We start from the raw sequence: 21,819 nt of genomic DNA, 5'->3' as shown, positions 1-21,819 counted from the left end.
CAACTAAACAGTCCCTGTTACAGATCAACTAAACAGTCCCTGTTATATATCAACTAAACAGTCCCTGTTATAGATCAACTAAACAGTCCCTGTTATAGATCAACTAAACAGTCCCTGTTATAGATCAACTAAACAGTCCCTGTTATAGATCAACTAAACAGTCCCTGATAGATCAACTAAACAGTCCCTGTTATAGATCAACTAAACAGTCCCTGTTACACATCAACTAAACAGTCCCTGTTATAGATCAACTAAACCATCCCTGTTATAGATCAACTAAACAGTCCCTGTTATAGATCAACTAAACAGTCCCTGTTACAGATCAACTAAACAGTCCCTGCTATAGATCAACTAAACAGTCCCTGTTATATATCAACTAAACAGTCCCTGTTACAGATCAACTAAACAGTCCCTGTTATAGATCAACTAAACAGTCCCTGTTATAGATCAACTAAACAGTCCCTGTTACAGATCAACTAAACAGTCCTACACTGCTAGAACACTCACTGGAAATGTAAATCATCCCTAAATCTGCTGCTGCAGCTAATGTACTGAGCAAGGAATGAATATTCTGTCATGTATAAAGAATTCATTGTCCATGGTAGAGGTTATAGTACAGAGATGGTAGAGGTTATAGTACAGAGATGGTAGAGGTTATAGTACAGAGATGGTAGAGGTTATAGTACAGAGATGGTAGAGGTTATAGTACAGAGATGGTAGAGGTTATAGTAGTACAGAGATGGTAGAGGTTATAGTACAGAGATGGTAGAGGTTATAGTAGTATAGAGATGGTAGAGGTTATAGTACAGAGATGGTAGAGGTTATAGTACAGAGATGGTAGAGGTTATAGTACAGAGATGGTAGAGGTTATAGTACAGAGATGGTAGAGGTTATAGTAGTACAGAGATGGTAGAGGTTATAGTACAGAGATGGTAGAGGTTATAGTAGTACAGAGATGGTAGAGGTTATAGTAGTACAGAGATGGTAGAGGTTATAGTACAGAGATGGTAGAGGTTATAGTACAGAGATGGTAGAGGTTATAGTACAGAGATGGTAGAGGTTATAGTAGTATAGAGATGGTAGAGGTTATAGTACAGAGATGGTAGAGGTTATAGTACAGAGATGGTAGAGGTTATAGTACAGAGATGGTAGAGGTTATAGTACAGAGATGGTAGAGGTTATAGTAGTATAGAGATGGTAGAGGTTATAGTACAGAGATGGTAGAGGTTATAGTACAGAGATGGTAGAGGTTATAGTACAGAGATGGTAGAGGTTATAGTAGTATAGAGATGATAGGGGTTATAGTACAGAGATGGTAGAGGTTATAGTACAGAGATGGTAGAGGTTATAGTAGTACAGAGATGGTAGAGGTTATAGTAGTACAGAGATGGTAGAGGTTATAGTAGTACAGAGATGGTAGAGGTTATAGTAGTACAGAGATGGTAGAGGTTATAGTAGTACAGAGATGGTAGAGGTTATAGTAGTACAGAGATGGTAAAGGTTATAGTAGTATAGAGATGGTAGAGGTTATAGTAGTATAGAGATGGTAGAGGTTATAGTACAGAGATGGTAGAGGTTATAGTACAGAGATGATAGAGCTTATAGTAGTACAGAGATGGTAGAGGTTATAGTAGTACAGAGATGGTAGAGGTTATAGTAGTACAGAGATGGTAGAGGTTATAGTACAGAGATGGTAGATGTTATAGTAGTATAGAGATGGTAGAGGTTATAGTACAGAGGTGGTAGAGGTTATAGTACAGAGATGGTAGAGGTTATAGTAGTACAGAGGTGGTAGAGGTTATAGTACAGAGATGGTAGAGGTTATAGTACAGAGATGGTAGAGGTTATAGTACAGAGATGGTAGAGGTTATAGTAGTACAGAGATGGTAGAGGTTATAGTACAGAGATGGTAGAGGTTATAGTAGTACAGAGATGGTAGAGGTTATAGTAGTACAGAGGTGGTAGAGGTTATAGTACAGAGATGGTAGAGGTTATAGTACAGAGATGGTAGAGGTTATAGTAGTACAGAGATGGTAGAGGTTATAGTAGTACAGAGATGGTAGAGGTTATAGTAGTACAGAGGTGGTAGAGGTTATAGTACAGAGATGGTAGAGGTTATAGTAGTACATAGATGGTAGAGGTTATAGTAGTGCAGAGATGGTAGAGGTTATAGTAGTACAGAGATGGTAGATGTTATAGTAGTACAGAGGTGGTAGAGGTTATAGTACAGAGATGATAGAGGTTATAGTAGTACAGAGATGGTAGAGGTTATAGTAGTACAGAGATGGTAGAGGTTATAGTAGTATAGAGATGGTAGAGGTTATAGTACAGAGATGGTAGAGGTTATAGTACAGAGATGATAGAGGTTATAGTACAGAGATGGTAGAGGTTATAGTAGTACAGAGATGGTAGAGGTTATAGTAGTACAGAGATGGTAGAGGTTATAGTAGTACAGAGATGGTAGAGGTTATAGTAGTACAGAGATGGTCGAGGTTAGTCAGCCCTATCACAGGATGTTTCCGTCATAGAAATAGAATCTAGATTCTATTTCTATGGTCCCGGTTCTGTCCTGAGAACAAAGCTAGGCCCTTCTGTTTCCCTACAGAGCAGAGAGAGCAGTGAATGCAGGGCCATCAGGCCTCATTGTGGACACCAGCGCCCTGAAGAAACTGGTTTGGGACCGGACGACCCGCCCGGAGCTCAGAGGGGTTCTGGAGAGCCTGCTCCACTACTTAACCCAGGACCTGCCCAGCCGGAGCCCCACCGCGAGGCCCCCTGAGAGGTTAGGGCCGGAGGTCAGTGTGGGGTTGGAGGTGCCCCAGTTCAGCAGGTGTGGAGGTCGACCAGCAGGGGGCGACGTCTCAAGGCGCCTCACCTCTTTCCAGCTTCTCCAGGCCAAGTTCCTGAGGAACACCCCCAACCCTCCGCTCACTCACCGCCGGGAGGTGGGGGCCCTGGCACTGTCCTCCAGAGAGGGTAGAGGGGGAGGCTGTGGGATCAGAGAGACCCCTAGTGGACAGGTTGAGGGCTGCATTCCCAAAACAGGACGTGGAGTGAGAAAGGGGAACACTGTTAAGGATGTGCTGGCCAGGTTTGCCGCAGCAACGCAGAAGGAGAGGGGAGGGGCCACACAGGGGGGAGGAGCGTCGAAAAGACCCCGACCGATCGGCAAGGGGCAGCTACTGTCTGCCATAATGGACAAGTTTGAAACCATGGCGACGGTGCAACGGGGAAGTGACGTGAGTTGCCTGAAGAAAAGCTCTTCTCCTGGTACCAGCTCACCTGGTAAAGTCAAAGGGACCGGTGTTCGTGTCAAAGAATTAGTGAGTCGTCAGGAAGAAGAGGGACAACAGTGCTTAGGTCAACCAGGTCAACCCGTCAAAGGTCAGAGTTCAGTGAAGCAGCAGGTTAAGAGTAAAGGCTGGGGACAGCAGAGGAAAGAGAACCCCTCTGGAGTGCAGGGAGGAGATAGAGGGTCAGAGAAGACAGTAGCTGCTCTGAAGGATTCACCTCAACACAGAAAAGGGAGGAACTGGAATCAGAAGGTGAAAGGTCACTCTGTAGTCAATAAGCAGATAAGGGGTCCGGGTTCAGATCAAGAAGCTGAAGGTCAGATTCAGGATTCAATTAAGGAGGTAGAAGTTTGGGGCGCTAACCAACAGGTAGAGACTCTGGGTATGAACCAACAGGTAGAGACTCTGGGTATGAACCAACAGGTAGAGACTCTGGGTATGAACCAACAGGTAGAGACTCTAGGTATGAACCAACAGGTAGAGACTCTGGGTATGAACCAACAGGTAGAGACTCTGGGTATGAACCAACAGGTAGAGACTCTAGGTACGAACCAACAGGTAGAGACTCTGGGTATGAACCAACAGGTAGAGATTCAGGGTATGAACCAACAGGTAGAGACTCTTGGTACGAACCAACAGGTAGAGATTCAGGATACGAACCAAGAACAGATTGTTAGCTCAGGTCAAAGACTAGAAGGCCATGGTTCAGAGGTTGACAAGGAGCTAAAGGTTCAGAGTGAAAACATTGAAGTTAAGGCTTCAGTGGGTCAGGAAGTGGTGGTACAGGCTTCACATCAGGATAATCAAGTTTCAGGTCAGGAGGTCAAGGCACAGGTTACAGGTCAGGAGTTCAAGGCACAGGTTACAGGTCAGGAGTTCAAGGCACAGGTTACAGGTCAGGAGGTCAAGGCACAGGTTTCAGATCAGGAATTAAAGGTACAGGAGCTCAGCTATGTGCAGGTAGAGCTGCTCTGCTCTGCTGCAGTGGTCCAGTGGTCTCCCCCAGCACCCCAGGTAGAGATGCCTGAGGTAGAGGCCTTGCAGTCTGGGTACCTGGCAACGCTGCTCCCTTGTCCTCCTGTGTGGGCCCTAGCTTCCTCTGTGGATCCACCAGCACAGAAATACTCAGGGTTAGGGTCCAAAACCAGGACCCTGGAAGGCTCACATCTCTCCTACCCCTGGAGAAAACAGTATATGGATCCACCCCAACCCCGGTCCACCCAGAGAGGCCAGCCCAGATACCCCATCCCTAGGGGGGCCCACGGCTCAGAATCAGAACCATCGGAACTGGGCCAGGCCCATAACACCAGCCTCTCACCCCCACCTTCTGAATCTACGACCCCTGATGTCATGACCTCTGTCCCCACAACCCTTGATCTTGACCTTTGCTTCCTGCCATCAGCGCCCACAACGTCCAACCAGGAGCCCCTCCCACATGAAGCCAAACAGGAAGTAAATGTCCCCATGGCACTGCAAAGTGGGGAGGTGACATGTCAGGAGGGGGAGGGGCAGGGTAGCACTGAGATGTCACACAAAGATGATGTCATCACTATGAGTGGTTCAAGTGGTGCAGAGCCAGAAAGACTACAGACAGAAAAGCAGGAGAGACCAAAGTACAGGACGTTAAACTACGGCGACCCTTCAGCGAAACTGATTTATAAACCCAAAATCATCCGATTCACAGATACCTTTAATTTCTAAGTCACTCGTTCACTCACTCTGACTTCAGTGATGCGTCCGTCTGTGAAAGATAAAAGCTTTCTGAACTTTCTCTCTCCTCACAGTGAAACACAACACACCTTCAAGGTCATGCTAGCTATCCCATGTGTTGCTGTCCTCTGAAAGCTGTGGTGTTGCAGGAAGCAGCCTACGCTCTACATGTGGTGATTACTCAGAAGCTGTGTAATGCTCTAAGTAGAGTAGTGTGTGTGTGCGTGTGTGTGTGTCGTCCGTACTGTAACAGTGGAAAGACAAACAGAACAGCGGTGTTAAACATTGACTAAGCCTAATCTTTAGAATGGGATTTTCGTGGAAAACAATGTGAAGCAATAATATCAGGACTTAAACTGTAGCTATGACAACCGAGTCAAATGAACCTCTGCTCTTTATCAGATTAAAGAAGCTCAATCCCTTATCTTGTAGTTATTGTATTGTTGTTGTTGTGATCAATCTGAAACAGTTTTACTGTTCCCTTCTAATCAACCTCTCATTCATTAGCCTGTTTGAGTTATCTCTACTGACCTTGGCGTATCTATACTCTCCCTAAGGCTCGTGACTATTGTCGTTATCACAAGTAAACCGGAACTAAGGCACCATACATTTCATTTAATATCATTAGAATAATCTCAGAGATCAGGGACATATTTGGCCACTACATGTATCAATGAAGTTTACAAGAGAATCTTTGTTCAAATGTTGACACCAGAAGGTTAATTTTCTTCTGGAATGTTCCAAGGTTCCAGATACACCCACACAGGTTGTTTTTGTGCCAGCTAGATGTTCTACTACCACCATACGGTAAATGTGCCCTCACTGCCAGTGTTTTGGCTACAGACATGGACTATAACCTGGGGAAATAACCCACTTATCTCATACTATTCACACCAGTCGCCTTTTACTGACGGTTGGAAAAACAGCCCTAAACACACTATTTTATGCTAAGAAATGGTCGATGTGCACTTTTATTGATGGGTTAAACTCAAACACACATGCATACACACACAAAGACACACATTCGTTTCTGGAAAGAAATGGGTATGAGGATATGTCCTTAAAGTCCTTAGATTAATATTAATTTGAAGATGTCGCTACTTCAAATATTAATTTTAGAAATTTAACATTGATTTTTTAACAAGGATTTTGTCATGGCATGTGTGATGCATGACGTCATCGACTGTAAAAATCACCTGTCAGGGGGAGTGGCTAAAGGTAATCATCAGAAGGGTTTCCCCATTCCGTTATCATGACGTGGCATTGTGGACATTTTGTAAACCAAGTATATTACGAAGATTAATTTAAGAAAATTAGATGTGATTATATATAATTGAATAGGTTAATTATTTCATCGCGGATCGTTTTGGAGTTGCGTACCTAGAATATTTATGAGAGGGCGGTTCTATTTCCCGCTCATGCTTGATTGACATGTGCCCCGAGGCTAAGCGGAGCTCACGCACAGTCAGGCGTTCTACCTTGGAAAACATGGAAAGAAACCACCCGGCGGATTCATAGACATTTCAATATATTTATTAATGATGGACCATGTTTCGAGACGCTGTGGAGTCAGCCGATCGCGTTTAACATTGTTGTTACCAGGTTGCGATTGTTCTCCAGTTCCAGCCACCAAAGTAAAACATCCAGGTGCATAAACGGGTTTCTCTCTTCCAGATAGGATGAAAGATCGAGACACTTTACTCTCATCTTCCAGCTAAATTAGCTTGTGCCTCGGGTCGGTCAATACAACTCCCCGTTGTTTGACTGTCTGGGACATCGAGTGACTCTTCGACTGTCCCTGATCGGCATCCGAGTCCACGCCTGGGATTTGCAGTTGTGGGACTCGCTTCATGGAGAGAACAGCGATATCGTTTCAACTTTTGGACTACAGAATAGCCTACTGCAATTAACCAAACGTTTAGGCCATATTTCCACGGCATATTTGGAATATATTTGGGTTCACTCATGGAAAAGAAAAACAACAAAGCGAACAGGGCTCGCTCGCCGCAACTTCGGAGCCCGAACTCAACTATCAACTCTCCTCCCAGTGGCAGCAGCGCCAAAGAGAGAGTGCACAGGTAGCCACTCTTATAGCCAGCAAAAGTTACATGCCAATTTAACAAACTAACGTTGCTGGCTACGAAGCTTCGCATATTTTTTCCCCCGTCCCTACCACCATACACCTGGCAATTAAATGTTCTTAGCGTTACACAAAAGTTAAAACAACTTTTAGGGAGAGTTATGTAAAAAAAAAATGGCCAACGCTAGCTAGTCAATCTGGCTAACGACAAACCATGGCAGGTGTTGGTTGTACTTGTGTTTTGCAAAGCTACCTCATACAGTAGTTAGCAAGCTAAGTGGATGTGTTGAGAATGCGAGGACCGTTGGACTCAGTCCTTCGTAATGGCATGTGCACTATTCCAAACTGCCTCACAACCTCCACCCGACACCCCGTCCCCCACCATCGAGATTACACACGTTTTAGTAGCTAGTCACACGTGTTGTGCTATGCACAGGAGTCCTCCGCTGTTGTGAAAATTGAAACACAGTGAAATCGATGAACATTGCAGGCTAGGAAAGTTCCCAACCAAAACATTAGGCCTAGGCTACTTACTTCTTCTCAGTGCAACGCTTTGTTGAAGTTCACTGAAGTTTTCTTTAGGTTGTATCGTTCTACGTGATAGGGTACACATTGTGGCCCCCAAGGTTATTATAGTTTAGTGTTTTTATATTCGTTTTTATTTCTATTAGTTAACACACATCATGATTTAAAAAATATATTTTTTTATTTATACTCGTTTGTTTTGAAGTAAAATATAATCGTTTTTTAGTTTGTCAAACTTTTTTTCATGATTTAGTTTACTATAATAACCTTGGTTGTCTCTCAGGGCTCATTTTTCCTCTCCTCCTTTCCTCATTCTTCCTCTCCTCCTCCTTCCTTTCATCTCCTCCTTTCCATAGTGTGGTCTTACTCAACCACCTTTCAGTATTCACCCAGCTACAAGTGGGAAAATACCATTAGGTCACTAATCCACATGATGTCATTGCTCTAAGCTCTTATTAAATCTAGTCCTCTGGAAAAAACAATCCTGCTGAATGGAGAATGTGTCTGGTCTTATAAAGGACCAGTCTGTCCGGATTCCATAGCAAACAACAGATTGCCAAACATGCTACTACTACTCACCAGTCTCACTACGCTCGTCGCTCACTATCCCCTTTAGATTGACTTAGTTTCTGACTCCTGCTAGCTAGACTCCGTATGGCTGTGACTCTGTTTCAGTGTGGACCCCGTATGGCTGTGACTCTGTTTCAGTGTGGACTCCGTATGGCTGTGACTGTTTCAGTGTGGACTCCGTATGGCTGTGACTCTGATTCAGTGTGGACTCCGTATGGCTGTGACTCTGTTTCAGTGTGGACCCGTATGGCTGTGACTCTGTTTCAGTGTGGACCCGTATGGCTTTGAGCGGTTGGAGGACTTTGACTATGAGTCGTATGAGGAGTTGATGTCAGAGTACCTGGCCGTGCTCACCAGGAGGTCCATCAGGTGGTCCAAGCTGTTGCAGGGCCGGGGACGGCTGGAGAAGAGCATCAAGGGTGAGTGGGACTTCATCGGAGCCAGAGCATAAAATAAACTTTTTAGATATTTTTTTACCAGCGACAATAAATAAAAAATCGTCTAAAATGACACCAACAAAACACAAAAAAACAGATGAGCATGCATTGTAATGTTTCTAAAACAATACATCTAAGAAGTAATGTGGTATTTTGTTTAATTAGAGTTTTTGTATCCCAAGTCTTTTAGCCAAAATATCACAGATTAGACAAAAATGTTCACGGTTACCGTGGTAGCCCAACTCGAGTCATGTTTGTGCCTGTGAGATTGAGTCTTGACTAGTAGAATCATTGTCTTCTCTAACCAGGCTGGTTGAGAGAATGCCAAGAGTGTGCAATGCTGTTCTCAAGGCAAAGATTCAACTTTTCTACTTTGAAGAATCTCAAATATAAAATATATTTTGATTTGTTTGACACTTTCTTTGGGTTACGACATGATTCCATATGTGTTATTTCATAGTTTTGATGTCTTCACTATTATTCTACAATGTAAAACAAATAAATAGAAACCCTGGAATGAGTAGGTGTGTCCAAACTTTTGACTGGTATTGTATTTTATTATTTTTGATTTGTAAATATGTTATTTAAAAAAAGAAAATGTTTTTATTATTTTCCCTTAACCCTACCACCCCTCCCCCCAATTGGAGTAAACAAATGGACAATACTTAGGCTTCCACTTCCAGCTTATACGTTTGGCAGGTGTTCATGTCAAATCAGTGTTTTTGTTCATGCTGCTTCTAGGGTGTGTGTGTGTGTGTGTGTGAGAGAGTGAAAAAGAGACTTAAGTTGCATAACTGACTCATGAAGCACTCCCACAGTGAAGCGGTATGTGCGTAAGGGCGTGCCCAACGAGCACCGAGGGTTGATCTGGATGTCAGCCAGCGGGGCCCAGGAGCACCTGGAGAAGAACCCAGGCTACTATCACTCTCTACTGGACACTACGAAGCAACAGCACGACCCCAAGCTGGTGGACTCCATACGCACAGGTTAGCTAATATAGATCATCATGGGTTAGCTGATATAGATCATCGTGGGTTAGCTGATATAGATCATCGTGGGTTAGCTGATATAGATCATCGTGGGTTAGCTGATATAGATCATCGTGGGTTAGCTGATATAGATCATCGTGGGTTAGCTGATATACCTCATCGTGGGTTAGCTGATATAGATCATCGTGGGTTAGCTGATATAGATCATCGTGGGTTAGCTGATATAGATCATCGTGGGTTAGCTGATATAGATCATCGTGGGTTAGCTGATATACCTCATCGTGGGTTAGCTGATATACCTCATCGTGGGTTAGCTGATATACCTCATCGTGGGTTAGCTGATATACCTCATCGTGGGTTAGCTGATATACCTCATCGTGGGTTAGCTGATATACCTCATCGTGGGTTAGCTGATATACCTCATCGTGGGTTAGCTGATATACCTCATCGTGGGTTAGCTGATATACCTCATCGTGGGTTAGCTGATATACCTCATCGTGGGTTAGCTGATATACCTCATCGTGGGTTAGCTGATATAGATCATCGTGGGTTAGCTGATATACCTCATCGTGGGTTAGCTGATATAGATCATCGTGGGTTAGCTGATATCTACCTGAACACGGGAGCTTGAGCTCTGAGATATTTCTCTCTGTATGTACTCGGCTTTGACAAATAGCTGAAAGGGTTCGGGATGTTTGTGGAGTTGGCAGCAGGTTAATTTTGGTGGTGATTTAGTAGTGATTAACCACCTCCATCCCTCCCTCCCTGGCAGACCTGAACAGAACATTTCCTGACAACGTCCAGTTCCGCAAGACGTCGAACCCATGTCTCCAGAAAACCCTGTACAACGTGCTGCTAGCGTACGGACACCACAACCCAGCTGTGGGCTACTGTCAAGTACGTTTACCCTGTTACACCTGCCGGTTCTTTGGCTGCATCTGCATCCCAAATGGCACCCTATTCCCCTATATAGTGCACTACTTTAGACCAGGGCCCTATCCCCTATATAGTGCACTACTTTAGACCAGGGCCCTATCCCCTATATAGTGCACTACTTTAGACCAGGGCCCTATCCCCTATATAGTGCACTACTTTAGACCAGGGCCCTATCCCTTATATAGTGCACTACTTTAGACCAGGGCCCTATACCCTATATAGTGCACTACTTTAGACCAGAGCCCACAGGCAGCCTCAGATTCCACTTTATAGGCTCAGTCACCTTTTACCGCTCTACTCCAGTGGTTCCCAACTCCAGTCCTCTACTCCAGTGGTTCCCAACTCCAGTCCTCCAGTCCTCTACTCCAGTGGTTCCCAACTCCAGTCCTCTACTCCAGTGGTTCCCAACTCCAGTCCTCTACTCCAGTGGTTCCCAACTCCAGTCCTCTACTCCAGTGGTTCCCAACTCCAGTCCTCTACTCCAGTGGTTCCCAACTCCAGTCCTCCACTCCAGTGGTTCCCAACTCCAGTCCTCCAGTACTCTATTACAGTGGTTCCCAACTCCAGTCCTCTACTCCAGTGGTTCCCAACTCCAGTCCTCTACGCCAGTGGTTCCCAACTCCAGTCCTCTACTCCAGTGGTTCCCAACTCCAGTCCTCTACTCCAGTGGTTCCCAACTCCAGTCCTCCAGTACTCTACTCCAGTGGTTCCCAACTCCAGTCCTCCAGTACTCTACTCCAATGGTTCCCAACTCCAGTACCCCCAACAGTACACCTTATTGTTGTAGCCCCGGACCAGCACACCTGATTGAGTTGGATCAGGGGGTCCTGGAAGACTGGAGTTGGGAAACACTGTTCCATTGTTTCTCAGCCCTCACTGCTACTGCACCGTGTTCACAGTGCCCCCTGTGGCTGGTCCAGGCATTACCTGCTAGCCTTTTCAGGAATCTCAACCCTTCCTCGATCGTTCAATCAGCTTTTGTTCCTAAATGGGAATTCTATAGTTGGAATGGCATGTCGAATAGACAAGGCTACTGTGTGGTTGTGTGTGATTTGATAGGGAGATTTTCAGTATTTTGCAATGCAAAGAAGCAGCATTATGGCTGAAGGTTTGGTGTGTGTACAGTCAGTCCTCTCTGTCTGCCTCTCGTATTGTCAGCTTTTCTGTTTATTAGTCTGTCTTTTTGACTATCAAAGACACATTTAATCACATCATTTCCAATAGTTACTTACTAGAGACTATGTATTTTTACCATGGGTCCTGGTCAAAAGTAGTGCACTATATAGGGAATAGGGTGCCATTTGGGACGCTTAGTGTATCTCTGTCCACCTTTTCATCTCTCCCTCTCTTTGAACTCATTCACCAGAACACAGACCTGTTCTCTCTCCCTCTTAGCAACAGGCTGTATTAGCAGGCAAAGGGAGAGAGGGCTGTTGAATTAGAATGTATCGGTCAGGCAAAGGGAGAGGGAGAGAGAGGGCTGTTGAATTAGAATGTATTGGCCAGGCAAAGGGAGAGGGAGAGAGAGGGCTGTTGAATTAGAATGTATTGGCCAGGCAAAGGGAGAGGGAGAGAGAGAGAGGGCTGTTGAATTAGAATGGGTTGGCCAGGCAAAGGGAGAGAGAGAGAGAGAGAGGGCTGTTGAATTAGAATGTATTGGCCAGGCAAAGGGAGAGGGAGAGAGAGGGCTGTTGAATTAGAATGGGTTGGCCAGGCAAAGGGAGAGGGAGAGAGAGAGAGTGCTGTTGAATTAGAATGTATTGGCCAGGCAAAGGGAGAGAGAGAGAGAGAGAGAGGGCTGTTGAATTAGAATGTATTGGCCAGGCAAAGGGAGAGGGAGAGAGAGGGCTGTTGAATTAGAATGTATTGGCCAGGCAAAGGGAGAGAGAGAGAGAGAGAGAGAGAGGGCTGTTGAATTAGAATGTATTGGCCAGGCAAAGGGAGAGGGAGAGAGAGGGCTGTTGAATTAGAATGGGTTGGCCAGGCAAAGGGAGAGGGAGAGAGAGAGGGCTGTTGAATTAGAATGGGTTGGCCAGGCAAAGGGAGAGGGAGAGAGAGGGCTGTTGAATTAGAATGTATTGGCCAGGCAAAGGGAGAGAGAGAGAGAGGGCTGTTGAATTAGAATGGGTTGGCCAGGCAAAGGGAGAGGGAGAGAGAGGGCTGTTGAATTAGAATGGGTTGGCCAGGCAAAGGGAGAGAGAGAGGGCTGTTGAATTAGAATGTATTGGCCAGGCAAAGGGAGAGAGAGAGGGCTGTAGTATTAGAATGGGTTGTGCCCCTCACTAAGCTGTCAAGGAGAGGATGTCTACAACCTACAGACAACAACATCTTGAAAACACTGTTGCAAAACTATTAGCAATTTATTGTGGCTGAAATGTAATATTCATATGTATCTAATAACTGTCTTGTTTTCAGGGCATGAACTTCATCGCTGGGTACCTCATCATCATCACTAAAGATGAGGAGAAATCATTCTGGCTGATGGACGCTCTACTAGGCAGGATACTACCAGGTGTGTGAGGTACAGCAGCTCTCTCCCTGCCGTGGGTCTATGTATAACCCAGCGGAGGTCACATGGTCTTGAGCCTCCTTAAGACCCATGTCACACGGAGGGGAGGGAGGGGGTAATCCTATGATGTCACACAGGAAATTACATCACGCCCCAGCTCACTACATTTACATTTACATTTTAGTCATTTAGCAGACTCTCTTATCCAGAGCGACTTACAGTAGAGTGCATACATTTTATTAAATTTTTTTTTTTTTACATACTGAGACAAGGATATCCCTACCGGCCAAACCCTCCCTAACCCGGACGACGCTATGCCAATTGTGCGTCGCCCCACGGACCTCCCGGTTGCGGCCGGCTGCGACAGAGCCTGGGCGCGAACCCAGAGACTCTGGTGGCGCAGCTAGCACTGCGATGCAGTGCCCCTAGACCACTGCACCACCCGGGAGACCTACCTCACTTCCTGTTCTGGCATAGTCAGGCTCCACTCTGACAAACAGGTGGATTTGATCTGAGATCACATTCGTCACTGTGTTCAGGGCTCATATCTTTGAGGTGTGTGTGTACTGTCCCTTGACGACAGTAAAAAACCAACAGTGTAATGAAAGGGAGTGTTGATACTAAGTTGTCTGTCTCCTGTCCAGACTACTACTCCCCGGCCATGCTGGGTCTGAAGATGGACCAGGAGGTTTTAGGGGAGCTTGTGAGGACCAAAGCCCCAGTTGTGTGGCAGGCCATGGGGCAACACAACGTCATGTGGACCCTGGTGGTCTCCAGGTGGTTCATCTGTCTCTACATAGACGTCCTGCCTGTAGAGGTGAGGGGGGGGACGGGGGACTAGGGGGTTGAAAAGCAAGGAGAGAACTTTGGCCAAATCTTTGTTGTTGTTTGAGTACTAATACTAAGTTGATGTAACTATTGAACATGTAAACACCCAGTCAGGTTTGGGTCAGTGATCTGTTGTAGAAGGGCTATTCATGTTTTATCAGTGCTGAGCTTTATCAGAGACTCAGCCCCACCACAGGACTGAATCAGGTTTATAGGGCAGAATGGGGCACGGCCCCACAACAGGACTGAATCAGGTTTACAGGGCAGAATGGGAACTCAGCCCCACAACAGGACTGAACCAGGTTTACAGGGCAGAATGGGAACTCAGCCCCACAACAGGACTGAATCAGGTTTACAGGGCAGAATGGGAACTCAGCCCCACAACAGGACTGAATCAGGTTTATAGGGCAGAATGGGTACTCAGCCCCACAACAGGATTGAATCAGGTTTACAGGGCAGAATGGGAACTCAGCCCCACAACAGGACTGAATCAGGTTTACAGGGCAGAATGGGAACTCAGCCCCACAACAGGACTGAATCAGGTTTACAGGGCAGAATGGGAACTCAGCCCCACAACAGGATTGAATCAGGTTTACAGGGCAGAATGGGAACTCAGCCCCACAACAGGACTGAATCAGGTTTACAGGGCAGAATGGGAACTCAGCCCCACAACAGGACTGAATCAGGTTTACAGGGCAGAATGGGAACTCAGCCCCACAACAGGACTGAATCAGGTTTACAGGGCAGAATGGGAACTCAGCCCCACAACAGGACTGAATCAGGTTTACAGGGCAGAATGGGAACTCAGCCCCACAACAGGATTGAATCAGGTTTACAGGGCAGAATGGGAACTCAGCCCCACAACAGGACTGAATCAGGTTTACAGGGCAGAATGGGAACTCAGCCCCACAACAGGACTGAATCAGGTTTACAGGGCAGAATGGGAACTCAGCCCCACAACAGGACTGAATCAGGTTTACAGGGCAGAATGGGTACTCAGCCCCACAACATTAAACCTGACTGTCCTGCTGCCCATTAAGCCTGACTGTCCTGCTGCCCATTAAGCCTGACTGTCCTGCGGCCCATTAAGCCTGACTGTCCTGCGGCCCATTAAGCCTGACTGTCCTGCTGCCCATTAAGCCTGACTGTCCTGCGGCCCATTAAGCCTGACTGTCCTGCTGCCCATTAAGCCTGACTGTCCTGCTGCCCATTAAGCCTGACTGTCCTGCGGCCCATTAAGCCCGACTGTCCTGCGGCCCATTAAGCCTGACTGTCCTGCTGCCCATTAAGCCTGACTGTCCTGCTGCCCATTAAGCCTGACTGTCCTGCTGCCCATTAAGCCTGACTGTCCTGCGGCCCATTAAGCCTGACTGTCCTGCGGCCCATTAAGCCTGACTGTCCTGCGGCCCATTAAGCCTGACTGTCCTGCTGCCCATTAAGCCTGACTGTCCTGCTGCCCATTAAGCCTGACTGTCCTGCTGCCCATTAAGCCTGACTGTCCTGCTGCCCATTAAGCCTGACTGTCCTGCTGCCCATTAAGCCTGACTGTCCTGCTGCCCATTAAGCCTGACTGTCCTGCGGCCCATTAAGCCTGACTGTCCTGCGGCCCATTAAGCCTGACTGTCCTGCGGCCCATTAAGCCTGACTGTCCTGCTGCCCATTAAGCCTGACTGTCCTGCTGCCCATTAAACCTGACTGTCCTGCGGCCCATTAAACCTGACTGTCCTGCGGCCCATTAAGCCTGACTGTCCTGCGGCCCATTAAGCCTGACTGTCCTGCGGCCCATTAAGCCTGACTGTCCTGCGGCCCATTAAGCCTGACTGTCCTGCGGCCCATTAAGCCTGACTGTCCTGCTGCCCATTAAGCCTGACTGTCCTGCGGCCCATTAAGCCTGACTGTCCTGCGGCCCATTAAACCTGACTCTCGTCTCTCTCCTTGGTTCTCGTCCTTAGACGGTTCTGCGTATCTGGGACTGTCTGTTCTACGAGGGTTCTAAGATACTGTTCCGTGTGGCTCTGACGTTGATAAGGAACCAGCAGGCTGAGGTCCAACAGGCCGGTTCCCTGCCTGACGTCTGTGACAGCTTCAAACACATGACCAGAGGCCCCTATGTAGAGGACTGCCACACCTTCATGCAGGTATACACACACACACACTGAAATGAACGTGTGTGTGGATGTGTTTTAACTACTAGCAAAGAAACAAAAAGTGGACATTTTGTTGGTCCCCACGAGGTGAAATGCTATTTCTAGGGGGTTTAGGGTTAAGGTTAGAATTAGATATTTGTGTAAGAGTACGGGTTACAGTTAGGGAAAATAGGATTTTGAGTGGGACTAAATTGTGTGTCCCCACAAGGTTAGCTGTACAAGACTGTGTGTGTGTACACCATAATGATCTCTGTTCATCCCTCTGTAATCCTTTGTCTTTCCGCTTTCCTAGAAAATCTTCACGGAACCCGGAAGCCTCTCCATGGCAACAATCACCAAGCTCCGGGAGACGTGTCGAGCACGCATCATCGCTGAGGAGTCCTGACCCCATCCTCCTGACCTGTCAATCAAACACACTGCACATTCCGGGCTGGGTCCCAACACTCCTTAATGGTCTCCTCGGATCCTATCCCTCACTGTTGGGACAGTACCCTAGACTGTTTTGTACTCTTTAGCATGACTACCATGTATGTAGACTACTAGGGGTGAAAAGAAGGTGTTACGAGTACCGACAAATTAATTAGTAACTATCCTGTGGGGGTATGCTGTACTGGTTAAACATGAGCCCATCACAATAATTAACAACAAAGACGCCATTGAAACCTTCTGGCTATTACACTATTATCATTACTGTATGAAAGTCACATGAAATAAATATATTTAGTGAATGGACTTGAAAACATGGAATACGCTCAAATGTGGTGTGGTTTGGTAATAAGGTGATTGGCCGAGACGCGCGGACAGCAGTGGACTCGGTGAGGTTACCAGACTGATGTCGAACTAATGAGTGACGTCGCTGGGTGTCATTCATCAAATGGCGGCTGCACAGATGCAGGAATCCAACATGAGGTTTAGTCCAGCATTGGTGTTAACCAGCCCTGGACGTATTGGTTCATGTAGACCTGAATGTACACATGTAGCTAGATAGATGGAGTGTAATGTCTTAACTCTGCTAACTGAGGATCCCATTTTGTCCTACAAAAGTAGTGCACTATATATAGGGAATAGGGTGCCAATTGAGATGTAACTCGTGTGAGATTCATGTTGCTGACTGAAGCTCATCTTAACTGGAATAAACATTTATTTAAGAACAAGATTTGGATTCTATGACTCTGCACTTTTCTCCTGAGTGATGAGATCACTGATGACGTTGGGAAGTAGACTTGAAGCATATGGTCCGTTGTCGTAGATGAACGAGTGTCCGTTGTAGTGCACTAGAAACGAGCCTGATTCTTTGTACACCAGACACTATTAAATAAACTACTGACTCTTTCCTCCTTCACAATCATGTGACATGACCCCCCCCGTCTGTTCTTTCTGATACTTTTGTAGTCCCTGTAATCTCTAGTGCTGGGAACTACAAACCCCATCTATTCTCAACTCAGGAAGCAGAAGAAAGTTTCAAATGTCTTTTATTGACCTTAGCAAGATGCATAATAGAAAAATGATCAAAGCATTCTCTACAAAAATAAAAAGATTAACTAGCTACAATCGATATCAACACAATCTCATGGGAGGAGTTGAACTATATTTCACACCAGTTCAACACATCCATCATGTAACAACCTTAACCTTGTTCCTCAGTCTAACGTCGTCCACAAGCCTTTGTTTTGAAATGCAGTAAACACAACTCCCACCACCACCACAAGGCCTGTCAAATGTTCTTGTGACCTACAAGATAATCCGGTCAGTATTTCTGACCAGAGGAGTTGTTCGACATTCAAGTTTCCCTTTTTTTCCCCCACAGGAGTCTTCGGACCTCCCTAGGTGATGTCATAGAAAAGATGGTGGTCCTGAAGGAAAGGAGATGAGGAAGGAAGGGAAGCTTGTTGAGTCCATCACAAAACGTGGTTCTAGGAAAGACCCACTCTTCCATAAGAGTTGAATACTATATCATTTAATATCAGTTTAAATTTACACAAAAACTGCAAAAAAAAAAAAAAAATCTTTCAATTCCTATTAAAGCGAGAATCCACCCAAGTCAAACATGAAATGATATCAGAACTAAAAAGGTATACTGAGCCAGCTGCAGTAGAGATGGGCTAGAGACGAGGGGGATGGTAGGTTTGACCAGGCAGTAGTCTGTTAGTAGGTAGCAGAGGATGAGCTGCTGTGAATAACAATATATAGAGGACACACACACACACACACACACACACACACACACACACACACACACACACACACACACACACACACACACACACACACACACACACACACACACACACACACACACACACACACACACACACACACACACACACACACAGCAGAGAGGGCTTGGTTTGTACATGGTCCAGTTGGAGCGTCCGTCTCTCTGCAGTCTTGTCTGAAAAGACTCCCTATATTGTGCACTAAGTTTGACCAGAATCCACATAGACCTCTGGTCAAAAGTAGTGCACTACCCCATAGACCTCTGGTCAAAAGTAGTGCACTACATAGGGAATAGGGTGGCGTTTGATACACACAGGTTGTGTGTCAGTGTTCTCAGATAGTCTGGTATCCAGCATGGCTCTTCTTCCTGCCGATGAGGTAAGCGATGAGAACGATGAGAACCAGGCCGGCCAGAGCGGCTCCCACGACGATGGGAATCAACATGTTGTCCTGATCCAACTGGCACTCATCCGCTAGAGGGAGGGAGAGGAGGGATGTGGAGGGAGAGGAGGGATGTGGAGGGAGAGGAGGGATGTGGAGGGAGAGAGAAACACAAACAGAAAAAATTATGTAAAGGTCATTGATACAAATAGAGAACTTCTAATCAAGGACAACCATAGAACACAATGACAAAGTGTAGAGAGAGGAGAGATGTATAGATCATATGAAAGGGTAGAGAGAGAGAGAGAGGAGAGATGTATAGATCATATGAAAGGGTAGAGAGAGAGAGAGAGGAGAGATGTATAGATCATATGAAAGGGTAGAGAGAGAGAGAGAGAGAGAGGAGAGATGTATAGATCATATGAAAGGGTAGAGAGAGAGAGAGAGAGAGAGAAGAGATGTATAGATCATATGAAAGGGTAGAGAGAGAGAGAGAGAGGAGAGATGTATAGATCATATGAAAGGGTAGAGAGAGAGAGAGAGAGAAGAGATGTATAGATCATATGAAAGGGTAGAGAGAGAGAGAGAGAGAGAGAGGAGAGATGTATAGATCATATGAAAGGGTAGAGAGAGAGAGAGAGAGAGAGAGAGAGGAGAGATGTATAGATCATATGAAAGGGTAGAGAGAGAGAGAGAGAGAGAGAGAGGAGAGATCATATGAAAGGGTAGAGAGAGAGAGGAGAGATGGAGAGATCATATGAAAGGGTAGAGAGAGAGAGAGAGAGAGGAGAGATGGAGAGATCATATGAAAGGGTAGAGAGAGAGAGAGAGAGAGAGAGGAGAGATGTATAGATCATATGAAAGGGTAGAGAGAGAGAGAGGAGAGATGTATAGATCATATGAAAGGGTAGAGAGAGAGAGAGAGAGAGGAGAGATGTATAGATCATATGAAAGGGTAGAGAGAGAGAGAGAGAGAGGAGAGATGTATAGATCATATGAAAGGGTAGAGAGAGAGAGAGAGAGAGAGGAGAGATCATATGAAAGGGTAGAGAGAGAGAGAGAGAGAGAGAGGAGAGATGGAGAGATCATATGAAAGGGTAGAGAGAGAGAGAGAGAGAGAGAGAGGAGAGATGTATAGATCATATGAAAGGGTAGAGAGAGAGAGAGAGAGAGAGAGAGGAGAGATGTATAGATCATATGAAAGGGTAGAGAGAGAGAGAGGAGAGATGTATAGATCATATGAAAGGGTAGAGAGAGAGAGAGAGAGAGAGGAGAGATGTATAGATCATATGATCTTTTCATCTCTCCTCTCTCTCTCTCTCTCTACCCTTTCATATGATCTATACATCTCTCCTCTCTCTCTCTCTCTCTCTCTACCCTTTCATATGATCTATACATCTCTCCTCTCTCTCTCTCTCTCTCTACCCTTTCATATGATCTATACATCTCTCCTCTCTCTCTACCCTTTCATATGATCTATACATCTCTCCTCTCTCTCTCTCCCCTTTCATATGATCTATCCATCTCTCCTCTCTCTCTCTACCCTTTCATATGATCTATACATCTCTCCTCTCTCTCTCTCTACCCTTTCATATGATCTATACATCTCTCCTCTCTCTCTCTCTACCCTTTCATATGATCTATACATCTCTCCTCTCTCTCTCTCTCTCTACCCTTTCATATGATCTATACATCTCTCCTCTCTCTCTCTCTCCCCTTTCATATGATCTATACATCTCTCCTCTCTCTCTCTCTCTCTACCCTTTCATATGATCTATACATCTCTCCTCTCTCTCTCTCTCTCTCTCTACCCTTTCATATGAAAGGGTAGAGAGAGAGAGAGAGAGAGGAGAGATGAAAAGATCATATGAAAGGGTAGAGAGAGAGAGAGAGAGAGGAGAGATGAAAAGATCATATGAAAGGGTAGAGAGAGAGAGAGAGAGGAGAGATGTATAGATCATATGAAAGGGTAGAGAGAGAGAGAGGAGAGATGTATAGATCATATGAAAGGGTAGAGAGAGAGAGAGGAGAGATGTATAGATCATATGAAAGGGTAGAGAGAGAGAGAGGAGAGATGGATAGATCATATGAAAGGGTAGAGAGAGAGAGGAGAGATGTATAGATCATATGAAAGGGTAGAGAGAGAGAGGAGAGATGTATAGATCATATGAAAGGGTAGAGAGAGAGGAGAGATGTATAGATCATATGAAAGGGTAGAGAGAGAGAGGAGAGATGTATAGATCATATGAAAGGGTAGAGAGAGAGAGGAGAGATGGATAGATCATATGAAAGGGTAGAGAGAGAGAGAGGAGAGATGGATAGATCATATGAAAGGGTAGAGAGAGAGAACACTAGATTAGATCGTGTCCAGTACCTTGTGTGAACTGTCCTCTGGTGATGCCGAAGGGCTGGACCTGCAGCTGGAAGGTGTTAAGGGAGAAGTTCTGGTCTACAGCCAGAGTCTGTTCTGAAATACACATGTAGCTACGCCCCAGGGAGCCACGCAGGTAGTCCAGACTACTGTTACTGGTGTTGAACGGGGCTGGAGGGAGAGACAGGACGGAGGGAGAGACAGGACGGAGGGAGAGAGAGAAAGTGTAGAGAGGTAGAGGTGAACAGAGATCCAGACATTGTTATGGAACAGTAAATCTCCAGCAGAGAGATAGACAGAGAGAGAGAGACAGAGAGAGAGACAGAGAGAGAGACAGAGAGAGAGACAGAGAGAGAGACAGAGAGAGAGAGAGAGAAGTGGTAAAGGTGAGGGGTAGTATATATAATCTCAGTCCTGAAGAGACCGATCATCAGTGTAACATACTGTTACTGTTAGGTCTATATGGACACTATTGATAACAGAGGAAACACTAACCTGTCATATCAGACCAAGCTGCTACCACAGACAGACCAGTCAGGTGGTACCTGTTAGACGTGGTGTTCTGTAAAGACAAGAAAGAACATCAGTCACAGAGGAGAGAGAATTGACAGACAGACTGATAACCAGTCAGGCAGACAGGTAAAGAGACCGACAGACAGGCAGACAGGTAAACAGACGGAGACAGACAAATAGGTAAACAGACAGACTGATAACCAGACAGGCAGGGAGGCAGACAGACAGACAGACAGACAAAAGTGTAAAAGACTGACAGACAGGTAAACGGTAGAGTGATGATGTCACCAGAGTAAACAGGAAGCTGAGGTTG

At 45.7% G+C, this 21,819-nt stretch overlaps 2 protein-coding genes across 3 annotated transcripts in view; one reads left to right on the top strand and one right to left on the bottom strand.

Annotated features, from left to right (window-relative positions):
- The first annotated feature begins 6,247 nt into the window (after positions 1-6,247).
- On the top strand, positions 6,248-17,189 carry LOC120039485 (growth hormone-regulated TBC protein 1-A-like). Of its 2 annotated transcripts, none has more exons than XM_038984895.1 (8): positions 6,248-7,081; positions 8,446-8,597; positions 9,434-9,601; positions 10,377-10,501; positions 12,956-13,052; positions 13,694-13,866; positions 15,830-16,015; positions 16,317-17,189. In XM_038984895.1, exons 1-8 carry the CDS (start codon positions 6,969-6,971, stop codon positions 16,407-16,409), a joined length of 1,107 nt encoding a protein of 368 aa, XP_038840823.1. In that variant the 5' UTR covers positions 6,248-6,968; the 3' UTR covers positions 16,410-17,189. The 2 variants fall into 2 exon arrangements, with proteins under 2 accessions (XP_038840823.1, XP_038840824.1); XM_038984896.1 differs by having other exon boundaries at positions 6,966-7,081; positions 8,414-8,597.
- Positions 17,190-17,479: 290 nt separating this feature from the next.
- LOC120039471 (lysosome-associated membrane glycoprotein 1-like) overlaps positions 17,480-21,819 on the bottom strand; it is a 13,941-nt gene continuing 9,601 nt past the window's right edge. Inside the window, exons 6-9 of the mRNA XM_038984862.1 lie at positions 21,795-21,819; positions 21,489-21,555; positions 20,997-21,164; positions 17,480-18,714 (exon numbers count right to left, since the gene is read on the bottom strand). The exon at positions 21,795-21,819 is cut by the window's right edge and continues 101 nt beyond it. Of these exons, the coding sequence (XP_038840790.1) occupies positions 18,575-18,714; positions 20,997-21,164; positions 21,489-21,555; positions 21,795-21,819 (400 nt within the window). The 3' untranslated portion in view covers positions 17,480-18,574. The remainder of the gene's footprint in view (positions 18,715-20,996; positions 21,165-21,488; positions 21,556-21,794) is intronic.

This window comes from Salvelinus namaycush, unplaced genomic scaffold (assembly GCF_016432855.1).
Source record: "Salvelinus namaycush isolate Seneca unplaced genomic scaffold, SaNama_1.0 Scaffold274, whole genome shotgun sequence".
NCBI classification, from domain to species: Eukaryota; Metazoa; Chordata; class Actinopteri; order Salmoniformes; family Salmonidae; genus Salvelinus; species Salvelinus namaycush.
This window is presented reverse-complemented; position numbering and strand designations above follow the sequence as displayed.

Excerpts from the sequence above, each read along its gene's own strand:
- LOC120039485 (XM_038984895.1), top strand. The coding sequence starts at position 6,969 with ATGGAAAAGAAAAACAACAAAGCGAACAGGGCTCGCTCGCCGCAACTT. Across the intron at positions 13,867-15,829 it reads TAGACGTCCTGCCTGTAGAG|ACGGTTCTGCGTATCTGGGA; the intron begins GTGAGGGGGGGG and ends TCTCGTCCTTAG. Across the intron at positions 16,016-16,316 it reads ACTGCCACACCTTCATGCAG|AAAATCTTCACGGAACCCGG; the intron begins GTATACACACAC and ends CCGCTTTCCTAG.